Consider the following 17,232-nt stretch of genomic DNA (forward strand, 5'->3'; position numbering starts at 1 on the left):
GTGACATAGTTTTTTCTTATGTTTAAGTGGAACTTTTTGTGTTCCAGCTTCATCCCATTACCCCTTGTCCTGTTGCTGTCTACTATAGAAAAAAGGGATGTCCCAACCTCCTGACACCCACCCTTTAGATATTTATAAATATTAATAAGATCACCCCTCAATCTCCTCTTCTCCAGACTAAACAGCCCCAGTTCCTGCAGCCTTTCCTCATATGAAAGATGTTCTATACCATTGATCATCTTGGTGTCCCTGCACTGGACTCTCTCCAGCACTTCCCGGTCCCTCTTGAGCTGAGGAGCCCAGAACTGGACACAGGACTCCAGATGAGGCCTCACCAGGGCAGAGTGGAGGGGGAGAAGAACCTCCCTTGACCTGCTGGCCACACTCTTCTTGATGCATCCCAGAATACCATTAGCCTTCTTGGCCACGAGGGCACATTGCTGGCTCATGGTTAGTTTATTATCAATCAGGACTCCCAGGTCTCTCTCTGCAGAGCTGCTCTTCAGCAGTTCGACCCCCAGCCTGTACTGGTGCATGGGGTTGTTCCTTCCCAGATGCAGGACTCTGCACTTGTCCTTGTTGAACCTCATGAGGTTCCTCTCTGCCCAACTCTCAAGCCGGTCGAGATCCCGCTGAATGGCAGCACAGCCTTCTGGGGAATCAGCTTTATACTGTCAGTTCATATGTACAGAATGTGTACGTGAGGAGTTTTACCACCTTCTATCTCTCTTTCCTTGCAAGAGGGAAGGTTGCAAAAGAACAATAAAGCAGGAAGTGGTCATTAAACTGTAGATACAAATATCTGAGTGAAATGTAAAATACTACTTATTTTAGGGAAGGCACTAATTCTCACTAATAACACTTTCAAAGTCTTCTAATTTATACTAACAGCAAAGGGGAAACACAGAACTTGGAACACAAAGTGCCATAAATAACATTTAATCGAGACTTTCAGGCAACACGAAGTCTCAAAATCAATCAATGTAAGATGTGAATATTTTTACCAGTGTCTTTTAGAGTAAGAATCTTTGTGAAACAAAACAGCTTAGAATTTTCATTTGGATAATTTCTATTATGTGCCAGATCTGGTAGAATATAGTACTTATTTTGCCTGAAATACTAGCTCTCTCTCTATATATATAAGGAAATAAGAGCACCTTTTCTTAAATAAAACAATATTTTCAGACACCTGAATTTGTGTTATAAGCTGTTAGTATCAATCGCTTTGCTATAAAACTCTTGAAAGTTAGTAATTCTGATGTCTATTTATATTACCTTATTCCAGCCATAACTGCCTATTTGTATTTTTCTAACAAAAATAGATAACTGTCTTTCCTCCATCACAAATTTTTAATCCATGAGTTGTTAGTTTAACAACAGTCTCTACAGAAAAAATTATTCTTTCATGAATTAAAGGAATAAATAGGATAAAAAGTTGGACTGAGGAGTTCAAGCAACCTGTTTGTGTGCAGAGATAGATAGGTATTAGAGTGTAACTTCTTTACAGAAGATTAAATGATACCAGACCACTCAGAAATTACTGGTTAAACTGAAACAATGAGGATTAATCTAACCACAATATAGAGGGGAATGCTGCAAGCAGCTTCCTAGCTGAGTTCCTCAAGCATTAGTACTGGGGAAGATATTTTCACTAGTGGCCTTGGCGTAGAGAAGAAGAATACTGTAATTAAATACATTGGTAACACAGCGTTAGGTACTTATCAGTAAAAGAGGAGCAACAGGATACTGTATAATAAAGAACTGGATGACCTTGTGAACTTGAGTAGTAAAAATGAGTTAGATTAAATAGCACTAAGTGTAAAACCAGAAATTCAATGACTAATAAGAATTTCTACTCTAAACTACAGGACAAGCACTCTTGTGTGGCTCAGTCCTGCTCAAAAGTCCTGAAGTCTTCCTTCCTTAGCAGGTTATCTTTGTCAAAGCTGCTTGTTAGGAGCACTTCTTGCTCCATGCTGTTCTCCCACCCTGTGTGCTGGCACTGTCTGGGATACTCTGGTTAGTGAAGGCATCACTGTGCCAGGAAGCATAAGAATCAACACCTGGCCCTGTGGCATAGTTATGTCTTGCTAGTATAGGCATGGCCTGAAATAGCAAAATCTATTGAGCTATGAAAAATAAAAGCAGATAGGGATTTGTGTCTGTAAAAACACTAGGGAGCAAACACTGAGGAAAGGAGGTGTTTAAACTAAATGACACAGTGGTACAGGAAGAAATAGCAATAGGCTAGCTTTGAATAAATTAATTAAATTTAAAAGCATTCTTTCCATTGTAGCTGTTGGACTTGGGAAAGCATTTTGACAGATTTTGGCCTAATTATTTGTAGGTAATTTTAAGATCACACTTTATTAAATTAGAAAGTTGTAGAAAACAATACTGTTGCCTGAAGCAGCAGCCAACTGGGAATCAATACATGGGGTCTTATTTAGTGACCTTAAACTTACATAGAAAAATGACAGCAAATGTATGCTCAGTTACTTCCCTAAGATTTATATAAATCTGAAACTTTAGTAAATGTGTCGACTGTACAGTCTCAATATACTATGTAATTATGCAAGTTTCCAAGGCTAAACAAAGACTTTTTGGAACAACGTTGTAGAGTTTGTTCACTTACGACAGGTTTATTTCATGCCCAAACTCACCACACCTATTAAATGAACCCTCATGGCCCTCTGTGTGGGCTTACAAACTTTATTTTGGAAGCACTGCAGCTTTATTTACCGGGATTCAACACTTACCAATGTATGCTATGTCTAGATCACACCCCATTTCACATTAGCTGTTTTCTCACTGGAAGTCTTTATACCATCTAGTTCTTAATGACATCATAGAAACTCATGAAGGAGTCAATAGGCACTGTGCAGGAATGATGCATTATTTCCATTTACATCAATAGATACACTTTGGACTGAGCAGTGTTGAGTTGTGCCTATGCTATGATTCTTTACAGATGTTGAAGAATATCAGTTATTTTGTACATGAACTGCTTCTTTTTATACAGTATATTTATGGAAGGATGTGCTCTGGATTATATTAACCCATGTAGATTGGTGTTCCAACTGTTTCTAGTTCTACTGTGCATGTGAAGGCCTTTTTCAAATTTTTTGAGTATAAATAATCTGTCTTTCTAGTCAAATGTCATATTTGCTAATTGTATTATTTTTTGAAATATATGAACAAAATTTCTGCTATATTCTGTAGGACAATTAAAAAATTGATATGAGAGATGGACTGTCCATTAAGATGATAAGTAAAGCATTAGTATAAAAGAATGACTGTATCTTTTAAAAACGGTAGTCACTTATGATATTTTTGTCTTATGCTTGGAAGATAGAATTGTGTTAACTATATATGGTATTGAATCCATTCATGAGACAGAGTACACTATTTTTTCCTGACCTGGTTCTTTATGATCATCACTACTTTTCATATGTAATGTATCTATTCACTACAAAATCAAGAGAAAATGTGTCATATAGTTATGTTCTCAGTATACAGAATTTTCATGTGCAAACACACATATCCTTTAAAAGATATACAAAGATATTAGTCTCATACAAGTATTGTAAGCTTTGACACTTTTATGAACTGGTATTGGAGTTCTTGTGGTATTTAATCTAATTTTAGGGGATGAGTATCTATGTGTCATTATGAATACAAGACCAATAAACTTTATAGCAGTTTTGGCATTTAGTCAAGCTGATTATAATTTTATTACTTGCATGAAAGTGGAAGTCAGTACCATAGCACAGACTAGTGGCATAGCAAAATATTGGGAAAAAAAAAAAGACACTGTTTATCAACTCTTAAAAAAGAGTCACAGATTCAGAGTTTATCTTTGCTTCTGCAATGTACTTCATGGACACATTAATTTCACAGAGGTAAATGGTATAACACAAAGCATGAATATATCCCATAGGTATAGCTGAATGATTAGAGTTCAGTGGATAAATACTAAGATACAACCCTTGTTTGCTATAGTGCAGTATCAAAATAGATCAGGATAGGATGGGATAGAATATTTCAGTTGGAATGCAATGATCATCTAGTCCAACTATCTGACTAGTTCAGGATTCCCCAAAAGTTAAAGCATGTTGTTAAGGACATTGTCCAAATACTTCTTAAACACTGACAATTTTGGGGCGTCACTGTGGAGCCTGCTTGGGTGTTTGCTCACCATCTTGGTATGTCTACTCTAAACCTCCCTGACCTATGTTTTTCTGATTGTAGGAGAAGCTACTATACAAAGTCCATTATGTTAACAATTTCCTTATGGAGGATATGAAATTACATATATGAAATATAGAATTCAAAATACTGTTCTGAAGGATGAGAATTTGGTGTAATTATTTCTTAGATTGTATTGTCTAAGATATCAAACTCAGAGCGATATGTAATCAAATATACTGTGCCTTTTAATCTAGTCCTAAATAAAATAAGATTTCCATTTTGTTCTTAGTGTAAGCTATCTATAATTATACTTAGGGGAGCATTAAATGGTATTTCATAAAGTAAGGTCTTTTCACATAATTTATCTGAAAATATTAAAATGATTGTCATAGAATATCCTTTTTATTAAATTACATTTTTTGACTTAAAATGTCTAAAAATCTAATTACTTTATAAATATATTTTCCATTTAATTGAATTTAAAATGATGTGTGAAAGATATTTTTTAAGGATTTCATTTAATAGAAAAATTTGAAATGTTTTATTTAGGATAATACAAAGGAGGTTTTCTTTGTGCATGGCTGATTGCTGCAGGTTTGGGTTTTCTTTTTTTTGCTTTTTTTTCCTGGATTTATGTAATAAAAAGTGTCAATAGCATGTGAAAAAAGGTTTGGATAGTGTTACCAGAATGCATATTCTGAATATCTTGTAAAAAGTAGTGAAGAAATCCAAAATGAGTTAGAACTTGCTTATTCTGTGTATGGGATTAATCTTTGTGAGTGAAAAGCCCATGGAAGGTTTGAGGTAAATCTGTCTAATCTGAATTCAGAATACTTCTTCTCAGTGTTGTATTAAAAAAAAGGAAATTATTCTTTAAAAAACAAATTAAGTGAAGATTTGGTGTAAAAATGTTAGGCTAGATATCTCTTGTGAGTTTATTTTCATGCTTTACTGGAGAAATTCTTCAGCAATACTAATCGTAGGCACTAGGTGGTGTTTTAGCCTTTTGAACTGAAATGCATATCTCAACACATTGCCACTAGCTCTTTAGATCCCACTTTTAAACAAGTCGTTAAATAATAGGTATTTTAGGGAGCAGATTTTTGTCTGTATTTTTATTTCTTAAATTGGCAGTGTTCTCCTGGTGAGAAGAACTGACACCCACGAACTGCAACACTGACGTTTGTGTACACAATGTGTTCAAGACTGTTGAACTGTTTAGAGTGGTGCTTATGAGATTTGAAAATGTGTGTACTAGGTAGCATGCCTGCTTTAGAGTGCTGATTTCTGACGTAGGGGATGACCTTTTTTTAAATTACTCTTTCAGAAGGAAAAGTTCTGTGTTTCTTCATTGCAGATCTATCAAAATGCTTGTGTTAAACATTGAATCCACTCGTGCAGTCTCCTGTTCCCTTCTGTGCTGTGCTGCTGTCACAGTCACATGAAACTGCCTGTCCTGCGGAGGGACTTGGCAGGGATGGAGCTGCTCTGTGTGTGTGCGAGCTGTTGAGTGCTCTATTGCAGGCCCTTGGAGGTGTAAGGAAAAATCCTTTCCAGAGATATGCTACCTTCCTGTCTGTGCTCACAGGACACTGTCTTACATACGTGTCTGTCTTTCAATTGCACTGTAAAATTTTTAAACTGAAAGAATGCTTCTACATGCTGTGATAAGATAGAGAAGTCAATTTAGCTCTGTACTATAATCAAGGGCTTGAATGTCTTGGTTCGCCCTGAAAGCACGTGAATTTCTATGTGTGCTTATGTCCACACTATGGAAGGCTACATGTTGAATGTACATTAGAAATAATGCTTTATCAGAAGTCTTAGCTATAAGTATTATGAAACAGTCTTAGAAAGGCAGCAAAACCACTGCAAAATACATAAATACATATGTTTTTCATGCTGTGTGTTTGAATTCTTTTTAACGTGGAATATCTTTGTTAATTAGTGTCTTTAAAAAAAATTTCTTCATTTCATGAGGTGCTCTCAGTTTATGAGCTCATATTTCTTCCTGCAGGTCTGACTCAATTACTTTCGTTTTCTGTAAGAAACATTGCACAATGAAAAGAGCTGGAACCAGTTTGGCTTCAGTAGGGCCTGGGAGACAATGCGATGTCCTCCTTGAAGTGTCACTGACAGTTAGTGGGAAAAAGCTTTCAAGCTGCAGAGAGGGAAATAAAATACCAGATGATGATACAGTAGATCATGGCAACAGAGACATGCATAGCGTCTTTAATCAGGAGTTGGGTTTGGTTAAACTTTTAATCATTAAACATTTGCTTGTTTCATTTGGATCTCAGTTGCATTGACGACTGCATTGGTTTAGATTGAAACAGATCGCTAAATTTTGTGTATCACGGGGAGGAGGTTAGCTCAGGAGTACTCTTCCTGGTTCTAGGAGGAAATATTAAATCATATTCATTAAAAAAGACTTCTCATTCTGTTTGATACAGGAGAACAATACTGGTCATCCTGGAGTCCATTGTCCTGGGACAAAATTTGGCTGTCTGCCAAGGACATAGTTTCTCAAGTGTTTAGACTGTGCTTTCTAGCTTTTGTGACATTTTAACATATCCCAATAGGAGAAAAAAAAAAGCACACAAAAAGTAGGGGGATTTATAGCCATTTAAAATGTTGCATATTTTTCTACTAAAATAATTGTTTCAGGTTGAGTGCTTTAATTGCACTGACACATATATGGAAAATTTAGAACTTCTTATAGCTGTGTACGAATCAAATGGAAATATTAAAAGCTTTTAATTGCTATTGATTAAAAAGTGCAAAACCACTTCTGGTTTTGGTGCTGAAATTTCAGTTTGGAGCTTATATGTACTTATAAACTTAATTAGCTGTCCTGGGTTTGGCCAGGATAGAGTTAACTCTCCCCATCCAGGCAGGGCAGCCTCCACAGCGGCAGGGCGGCGCTGTGGTCAGTGCAGGAACTGTGGCTCTGCTGCCGGACTGGGAGCTGGGCTGGGTGCTGGGCTGGGTGCCGGGACTGGTCGCTGGGCTGAACAGTTACCCTGGGTATTGCTTGTTTTTCTGTGTCCTTTGGCCATCATTGTAACTGCCTTCTCTTTGTGTTGTTCTATTAAATTGTCCTTATCTCAATCCAGAAAGTTCTAGAACTCTCTCTCGATTCTCCTACCCATCCTGCTGAGTTGGGGAGGAGTGAGTAACTGGACGGTTTGATTATTGTTCAGTTAGGGCTAAACCACCATATTCTTTTTGGTGCCCAACGTGAGGCACAAAGGGTTAAGATAAGGACAGATCTGACAAAGAGTGTGTTGAGATTTGGTATACAGTTTTCTTATATTGACCATACAACTGATCACAATGCTCGCTCAGCTGTTTACATGGTGGTTTTATGTGAACTCTTACCTTCTCTATGTGTTCCCTGTGGGGCTGTTTATCACCTCAGGGAAAGTAATGAAGATCACAGTTTTGCTGTACTGGGTTTTTTCAGTTTATGATATGATTCTATCATTGGTTATTGGGCTTAGCTGATATTTGTATATAGTGTTGTGGTCACTCCCATACCTCAGGCTTTTCCTTTCAGAATTCATTAGCAATTTAACCCAACCTATGGAGAAGATAGGGGGGATACTTTCTCCCACTCTTTTACTTCCTCTTTCTCCTTCTGACTGACTAAAACAACATCTGAGAAATTTGGGTGTTCTTGGGACTTTCCAGTTATCCTGCTTTTACTGTTATGTCTCCTAAATATGCTTCATATCTTGCTTAAGGTTGTAGAAGTCGTTAAAAGTCTCACTCAAAGATCTACCCCAAGGCTGCATAGTAATGGGTGGAATGGAATGTGGGAGAATATGGGCAGGTATCTAGAGAACTTCTCACCTCCAATGGTTTGGAACTTCACCCTGGAACAGCTACATGACCCTGATAGAGTGATAGAACACTTGAAAAGAAAATGTTATGGCTATTCCAGAGAGGCACAACTGACTGCACTGTGCGTTGCCCTGGCTAGTATATATCAAATTCTGCTCAACGTTAGACAGCACCCTCAGGAGGAAGAAGAGAAGAATAGATCGACAGGCATTGCAGCTAACCCAGCCCCAATGACATGCGCTGTGGCTACACATGCAACAGACACTGCCAGTATCAGTTGCCCCTATGGAGAAGAAGAAATGTTGGATGAGAAAGTCAACTCGCTCAGGGATAGGGATCAGGTGGTAATCGTGTTGTTCATAACTTCCACCTCTTCCTCCTCCTCCTCTTCTTGTGATGATCCTGCATCAGTTTCTTCCTCCTTTGTAATTGGAGTTTCTTCTTTTTCTAAGTGAGTTAATTTGAATGTATTGAGTGTATTTGAATGATGATTGGGTCTGAAGCATGCACAGTGTTGACCTTTGTTCTCAGGACATCTAACCTACTACAGGCAACAAGCTACCACTCAGGGAGTGGTACAATAAGGAAGAAGTGAAAGAAGGCAAAGTTGTGATCAATGGGGCAGGGTCTAGTTAGAGGCCTGTATCTAGTGGAGTCCCTCAGGGGTCAGTGCTGGGACCGGTACTGTTCAATCTATTCATTAATGACCTTGATGAGGGAACAGAGGGCACTGTCAACAAGTTTGCTGATGACACTAAACTGGGGGCAGTGACTGACATACCAGAAGGCTGTGCTGCCATTCAGTGAGACCTGGACAAGCTGGAGGGTTAGGTGGAAAGAAATCTAATGAAATTCAACAAGGGCAAGTGTAGAGTTTTGCACCTGGGAAAGAATCACCCCATATTCCAGTACAGGCTGGGGAATGAACTGTTAGAGAGTAGTATAGAGGAAAGGGACCTGGGGATCCTAGTGGACAGCAGGATGACCATGAGTCAGCATTGTGCTCTTGTGGTCAAGAAGGCCAATGGCATCCTGGGATGTATTATAAAGAGTATGGGCAGTAGGTTGAGAGAGGTTCTCCTCCCCCTCTGCTCTGCCCTGCCCTCATGACAGCGTCTGGAATATTGTGTCCAGTTCTAGGCCCCTCAGTTCAAGGACAGCGAGCGGCTGGAGAGAGTTCAGTGTAGGACCACCAAGATGATGAAGGGAGTGGAGCATCTCCCTTCTGATGAAAGGCTGAGGGAGCTGGGGCTCTTTAGCTTGGAGAAGAAGAGACTGAGGGGTGACCTCATTCATGTTTACAAAAATGTAAGACGTGGGTATCAGGAGGATGGAGCCAGACTGTTCTCAGTGATGTCCAATGGTAGGACAAGGGGCAATGGGTATAAGGTAGAACATAAGAAGTTCCAAAGAAATATAAGGAAGAATTTCTTCCCTGCGAGGGTGACGGAGCACTGGAACAGGCTGCCCAGATGTGTTGTTGAGTCTCCTTCTCTGAGGACATTCTGGACGAGTTCCTGTGTGATCTACTCTATGTGGTCCAGCTCTGGCAGGGGAGTTGGACTAGATAATCTCTCGAGGTCCCTTTCAACCCTTAAGATTGTGTGATTCTGTCTTTTACCCTCAATGTGTTCACAGATTGTTCTGTCATGTTGAAATAAGCAGACATGAGTTCTCATAGATGAAGTAGAGGCAGTCAACGAGTTTAATTTGAATACAAACATTGCATCCAAGTAGTCTTTTGTATGAATCTTTAATCAAAACATTTTTGGTGAGACTTGACTAGAAAGAGGACACAGATTTTCTATTAGATAACTGCCCAGAAAATAAAAGTCAGATACCGACTGCAGCTTCAGAAACTTTTTCTGATGGACTGAGCTGGATGTATAGTGGAGGTAAAAACTACGTTTTCTGTGTGATTCAACCATGAAGCTAGGTGCATTTAAAAGAATAATAAAAAGCTTTAATGTACGCCTTTGAATGTCCTGTACTGTAAATCTTTCAAAAAGGGGCAGCTAAGCATAGGATTAAAGCTGAAGGCATGATAATTAGATTGAAGGCTAAGTGTAGACATTCAAGGAACATGTAGTAAAAAGATACAATTTTATTTGTGAACTAAGACAAAAATATATAAAGAAGAGCTGAGTTAAGGCTAAAGGAAATGAAGATTAAGGAGTGAAAGACTAAAGTTGCAGTGAATTAATTCTATCTACAATCCATATTTTAAGATAAAACAATAACCAGTTTCAATGTACCATTGTATTAATTACTGGTCTGTTGTGTTTGATTCATTACATCCTGATTTATTCTCATATAAAAGAAGAACTGAATGTGATATTAACTTACAGATAATTGGCATTGGCAATTTCCTGCACCGCTATGTGACTAAGGTGATCAGATACAAAAGTTTTGCAAGCAAGTACATTTTAGAATGTTAACAAAAACCTCATTACTGTGCACAGAATCTTGCAATTGGGAAGCTGTAATAAGTTTAATAATTTAGTAAGCATACAGCAAAAGCTAAATCTTGGCCATGAACTGGAGAGACTCACCACCTTATATATTATGTTATTTATAAAATGGCTTTAATTCACAATGGCTTTGAAAACCAAGTCATTATTGAAGTCAACTTGTTCATGTAAATATAAGCTATAGACTGTCACTGAAGTAAATCACGGAGCATTTTTGAGAATTATAAAATTACTTGTTTGCAACAGCAGAGGATTTATTCCGAAGTTCCTTACAATGACTTAGTAAGATAATAGATTAAATATTTAATGGATTCTTTATTCCTTTTTTTATGTCATCCTGTCATCCTCCACCTACAGTCTTTATTTTCTGATCTTACATTTACTGCCATTGGAATGTCTATACATAGATCCTTTTCATTTTTATTGCCACTATCTGTGGTTTTCCCTTGTATTATAAATATGAAGCCAAAGTAGAATAAGAATACTTTTGAGTTTTATATTTTTCTAAAGTGATTTCCTTCACGATTGTACAGACATATTTTACTGTGCTGTGGCTAAGCTATTGTAATTTTAATAGAAAAAAATTAAAATAGTATTCTTTCTACATTTGGAAATGTCAACAATGATTTGGTGTGTGCCTGGTGGAAACTTTGTATACAATGTTTACAAGCTAACAGATTTTCCATTTAAATATGTCTGAACAGGTAATGTGGGTATGTAACTTGTGCCGAAAACAACAAGAAATCCTCACAAAATCGGGAGCCTGGTTCTATAACAGTGGATCAAATGCACCCCAGCAGCCTGACCAAGAAGGTATTAGAGGTCTGCGGAACGAAGAAGCACCTCAAGAGAAAAAAGCAAAGCTGCAGGAACATTCACAGTACCAAGGACCATCAGGTGACATATCCACAAAAGTTTTGGACAAAAGTAGGTCTCAAGGGCTCACAAGACAAGACTCAATTAAGAATGGTTCAGGAATAAAGCACCAAGTAACAAGTGACACAACAGACAGGTAAGAAAGTATTTAATGTTTATACTGATAAGTTCTGCTGAATTTATGCTACATTTAAGAAAAATCTTTTAAAGTTTTGTTTTATTTTTATTCCGTTGCCTGTAAAATACATACTGGTCTTTTTAAAACAATCCTAAGAAGCAGCAGATCAGGAGTCTGTTACTATATTCAGATGGTTATGAGCAATGAGTGTTCTTCATTCCTTCCCATTAAAAAAAGGGGAAATGACAGTTGCAGTGTGAAAAGGCTTCTCCATGTTTTTGCAGCTTTATGAAATCATAGTCGTTGCACTGTACAGAATGCTACCATATTTCCTTTGTGGCTACCAGCTTCACAGCAGAATTGTAGGAATCCGAATTAGGACTCAAAAAAGCAGGTTTATGACAGCTGTTCAGGCTGTCAAATTAAAACATCTGGTAGTACTTGTAGTATATAGGATTGAAGATGGTAAAATCTTTCTTTGATGTCTGGAGTCTTTTCACAGTTTCTCAGTTTCTTGCTGTTGGTTATTTTCATTAATATGAAAATTTCTTTCTTCACTGGTTTGTCTCAGTGTTACTTGTCACTGGTTAAAACTGTGGCTGTTTTGGTGCTAATGTAGTTTAGCCAGAGGCTGGAGTTGGAATTTCTCTCACTTTTTCGTGATGTGACTGTACCCAAAGGCAACAGAAGACTCTCAACCTCTGTGGTTATGTTTTACTGGAACATAAAAATGAAAATTGTTTACTTGAATAATTTTAATTTCTCTCTAATCTAGACCAGAACAGAACTTCAAATATGGTAGGAAGGGAAAGAAGAGAGTGAGTTTTCTCACATGTTTCTCTGGAAATGACATCCTCTCTCTCCAGAGACCGTCACCTGCCATGGAACTTGGCAGCTAGAGCAGTATAATCTGGCAGCCTTTCTCTGCTGCCCAGCTATGACCTCTTTATGCTATTTACTCTGCAAGCCTGAAACAAGTTAGACAGCTGTAATATCTTTTAGACCTAATATAATTAAAAATGTTTTTCTTTTCCTTCCCCTCTTGTTTTCCACTGTATTTTATTTCCTATTTCTTATCTTATTTGGGAACAAATCAGATTTAATTAAGACTTTTTGGTTAACTTTGCTCCAATTTCAGTTGATGGGTTCAGTACTTAGTGGTTCTTAGTGCTCCTCAGCTATATGTGTGGCCTCTAAGAAATATAGCTGGAAGCTTAACTTGATGCTAGGAGAGAGAGACTGCTCCTCTTGTAGTTCTTTTTTCCTTAATTTTTCCTGGAAAAAGGTATCATACACAATGTTGTGATAATGATGACAGTGTTTTTATATTATATGCATGCAGAAAGAGAAAGGGAGAGAGAGATATACAAATTCAGATATGTAATGGGCATTTATTGTAAGCAAAGTTATATGGAGGGTATAAAGCAATACTTCCAACAGGAAGAATGTAGGCTTCAAGCCTGAAGTCAGAACCATTCTGCTAATTGTGATAATTTCTACTCAACATATTGTTTAAATCCAGATAGCTTTTTCTCAGTCCTTATCCTCTTCAGGCTTTATTTGTATCAAATACTAGTGTTTCCTGATTAACATATACAAGTATGCTTAGAATATATTTATGATATCACAGAATCACAGAATGGTAGGGGTTGGAAGGGACCTCCAAAGATCATCTAGTCCAACCCACCTGCTAAAGCAGGTCCACCTAGATTAGGTCACACAGGAATGTGTCCAGGTGGGTTTTGAAAACTTCCAGAGGAGACTCCCTGGGCAGCCTGTACCAGTGCTCTGCCAGCCTTATAGGAAAGCAGTTTTTCTTTATGTTTCAGTGGAACTTTTTATGTTCCAGCTTTTGTCCACTACCCCTTGACCTTCACCGGACACTACAGAAAAAAAATACATTTTGCATGGTATAGAAGCTTGATTAGATGGTCTTATGAATAATTTTATTTCCTAATGTTCCTCAAATTAACTCTTTGCTTTGTTAAGAGATAATGAAAAACTGCTTCTGCAGGGAGTTTGGACTAGATGATCTCTAAAGGTTCTGTCCAACCCTACCATTCTATGACTCTCTGATAAACACTCCTCCTTGATGCCAAATCAATGTCTGATTTGTCAAATGGACTTTTAGAAGAGAATATCAGAATCTCTGAGTGAGACTGTTCCACAACTCAAGGGTGGTGTTAAGCTTTAAGTTTGGACCTGTATATGCTGTGGTGCTATTACTATACTGGGCAATAATATTGAGAAGGCTTACAATTTTATTACGTTTGACCACTGTTAAGAGCAGAAGGTAATGTTGTCTTTACACTGAAGTAATGTGTAGGATAGATATTAATGATCGAGTTAAGAAAAACTCCTTTCATCTACTTGCAGTTGTGGTCAAGCAATTGTATACAACTTTTCGTACAGGTTTCTGGTCTTCTGTCTCCTTTTCTGAATGCCTCATGTATCCTTCCCCTTCCCCTTCCCCTTCCCCTTCCCCTTCCCCTTCCCCTTCCCCTTCCCCTTCCCCTTCCCCTTCCCTTCCCTTTTATGCTAAGAGAAGTTGAGAAGTAGCCATATACAGTGGTTTTCACTGATTTAACATTGTGAGCAGAGATGGATGCTGATGTAGTGTTAATGCCAGACTCCCTGAAAATCGCAAAATAACAAGAAAAAATGCAAAATATTACTGTAGGTAACCTATAGACTCAGAAGGTCCAATCTGAGGTCTACTGTGCACAGATGGTAGATTTATGGTTGTATGCACTTCAGTTCTTTGATTCATACTATCCAATTTCATGTTAACTCTGTATTATACAAAACAGTCCTTCTATTTTACTTTGATCAAAAACATTCATGTACTCTATTGTTCCCAAGACCTATGCTACTCATCACTCAATACATTGTCTTTTATTTCTAGCAGAAAAATTATTTGAATAGGCATAATTTTTTTTTCAATCCTTTTGTAGCAGACAATCAGCTTGTGAAATGGTTGATTTCTTCATTGCAAAGCCAAAGCAAATGTTTATAATGTCCTGTTAAAGTGTCTACAACATCCTAATCATAAAAGCTAGGGAACAAGGAACCTTAATGCTGATACAAAGCTTTTAAATGCATCATTCTGTTTGCCTGAATTGTTTGATCTTTATATGGTGTTGCCATGCTTGAGTTGTAAAATAATTATTTTCCTTGCTCTTGGTAGGATCCATTGTAAAGCCATTTCAGTAATTTTCCACATATAAATGCAGTGTTTAAAATTACAAATATTTTGTGACATTCCAGAGATGCAGCTTCACAAACCTGTTTTCTATATACATGCCATTTCTCAATCCTTTCAAAGCAATAGCTCTCTTGGAGTAGGAAACAAGCCATATATCTCCCCAGTGCAAGGTGATGATGACATAACTATTTCTGATGCAATATCTATGTGAAATGACATTATATAATTCAGGTAGATGTGAATGATTAAGTGTGGGGGTTTTTGGGTGGTTTATTTTTTTTTCTACTCCATCCTGTATGAATCCAAAATGCTTTCCCAAATTTGAAAACATTAACTTTCAATTTGCAATATATATTTGCCATACATTCTCTTAGTATGAGATAAACTTTCTTCAAGGATACTTTACATGAAATTCAATGCAAAATTTTTGAAAAATATTGTGAGAAAGTTTGTTATCATATTGCATGAGTCAGTCTATTACTGTTGCATCTATCAGAGGGTGACCCATAGCAAAAAAAGAGAATTGGTTCTGTTGAAGATCATGATCTATAAGATCGTGATTTGAAGCAAGACTAACGAATAAAGCTGCCTGAACCTTTTTCAGATTAGCTGTAAGGATATGAGACTAAGTCATAAAAACCAAAATGAAAACAACAAATTGAGAGAGTGAGCAGCTGCAGAGTTGCACAACAGCAGTATTTATTTTCCAGGCCAGCAGACACAGATAAAATATATACTCTTACCTTCTTCCTTTGCTTGTCCTTTCAAGGATACATATATATTTTTTAATTAATTTTCTATCATTCCTTTTATGTCAGAAACCCCCAAGATTTTCAAGTTGTTTTCCCCACATGGCAATCGGTTTGAAAGATGCATTTTCTTTTAAGTAGTTCTTAGAACTACAAACAAGACTGTTGAGGCTTCTAGGATCTGATTTTGTGCATTTATTCTTTATGGAATGTATACATGTGTTTCCACGTAGAAAGTTTTTATTCTATTGCATTATCAGCAGCAGTAGGATGAAAGTACTCCCCTGTTTCCCTTTGCTTCCGTTCTTGGAAGGAGTGCCAGTATTGAGTTGGCAGCGTAGGCTCTGTCTTTTGGAACTGCAATTGGGGATGTCAGGGTGTGAACAGAGAGGAAAAGAGACCAAAATAAGAGGGAAGAGGAGGAGAGAGGAAAAAGCAGGCATAAACTAGCTGAGAAACATCAAAGAGCAGCATGAATTAAATAAATGAAAATGTGTGCCCATCTGTTTCATGTTATATATTTTTCAAATGGCTCTTCCTTAATTACTGGATTGTGAGCAAGATACCGAGAACATCACTGATGGCAGTTCATTGAAATTTAAAATATGACAATGTAACATTAAAGAATCAGTCAATTACATCTATTTCTGAAAGGCTGAAAATTTGATGTTTCCCAAGATTATAACTTTTTTTTTTTTTTTTTTCCCCCAGCAACACTTATGACAAGGACCTGCAGACTCTGATTTTGGCTTTTTTCTATTTCTGAGTACCTGGGTTTGTAGATCTTCAGTCCAGGTGTCTTAAAAAAGTGCACAATCTTGGACCAGTGGAAACAAGCATATTTGAAAGAAATCTCAAGTAAAATAGGGACATTTTAAATTTTTCACTTACATTTATCTACCTGCTGATGTATTTAAAGAGAGTGAAAAAAAATATATATAGTACAAAAACAGTGTTTAAAATAAAATATTTGGTATCTAAGAGTCTGACTGACAATGCCATGTGCAAATTTGTTCACATTCAGAAGTATCCATTAGGGAGATAGTGCCTCTAAACTTTTTAGAATGCTTTATGTAAGAATTAACCAACTTGATTTTTTTTTTTTTTAATATTATGGGCCACAACAATAGAAAAAACCCACAATTTTGGAGAAAGAATAATGATATTCTTTCACTTCATGAAAAAACTTGTACTAGATACAAGTATTTGCAGGTTGAGTTTAAAATGGAATCAGTATTCTTTTCTATACATGACTGTCACTGACTTTTCCTGGTGCTAGAACAGGATGCAAAATTTGGGCATTAGAGGTACCCAACAGTATTTTTAACATATTAACTAAAGATTTAAGGTTTATGGGGTTTGAACTGGATCCAAGTAAGGTTTTATCTTTGTCTTCCTGCTCCTGTTCCAGCATTTTTCACCTCTTTGATAGGCAGTCTTTGGAGCTGTAAAGTGAAACCAATGTCAGTCTGAAAACTGTAGCTTCACTAGTTTTGCTTTATTTTCTTGTGCTGTGTACTTTCCATTTCAGTGTATGCTTTGTATGATTCTTGAGGTAATAAGAACAAATGAGTTAGTTTCTTCTTCACCAAATGCCTCTAATTATTTAATTCCTCTACACAGAGGTTTAGAGTTTGTAAATCAACGTTTCATGACTACGAAATAAGCTACGCTTATCTGCTGTCTCAATCTGGAATGGCATAAAATTGAAATGAATAATAACTATGGCCAGCTGAAGCAGTAGAAATTTATGGGAAAAGAGCCAGAGAAAATGTA

General features: G+C 37.1%; 1 protein-coding gene across 24 annotated transcripts in view; it reads left to right on the forward strand.

Moving 5' to 3' along the window:
• The window catches only part of RIMS2 (regulating synaptic membrane exocytosis 2), a 466,103-nt gene that overhangs the window by 115,893 nt on the left and 332,978 nt on the right, over positions 1–17,232 (forward strand). For all 24 annotated transcript variants that reach the window (XM_061995371.1, XM_061995382.1, XM_061995378.1 and 21 more), the window contains one exon: positions 11,213–11,520. In XM_061995371.1, coding sequence (XP_061851355.1) covers positions 11,213–11,520 — 308 coding nt within the window. The remainder of the gene's footprint in view (positions 1–11,212; positions 11,521–17,232) is intronic.

The sequence above is a fragment of the Colius striatus genome, chromosome 4, assembly GCF_028858725.1.
Source record: "Colius striatus isolate bColStr4 chromosome 4, bColStr4.1.hap1, whole genome shotgun sequence".
Lineage (NCBI taxonomy): Eukaryota > Metazoa > Chordata > Aves > Coliiformes > Coliidae > Colius > Colius striatus.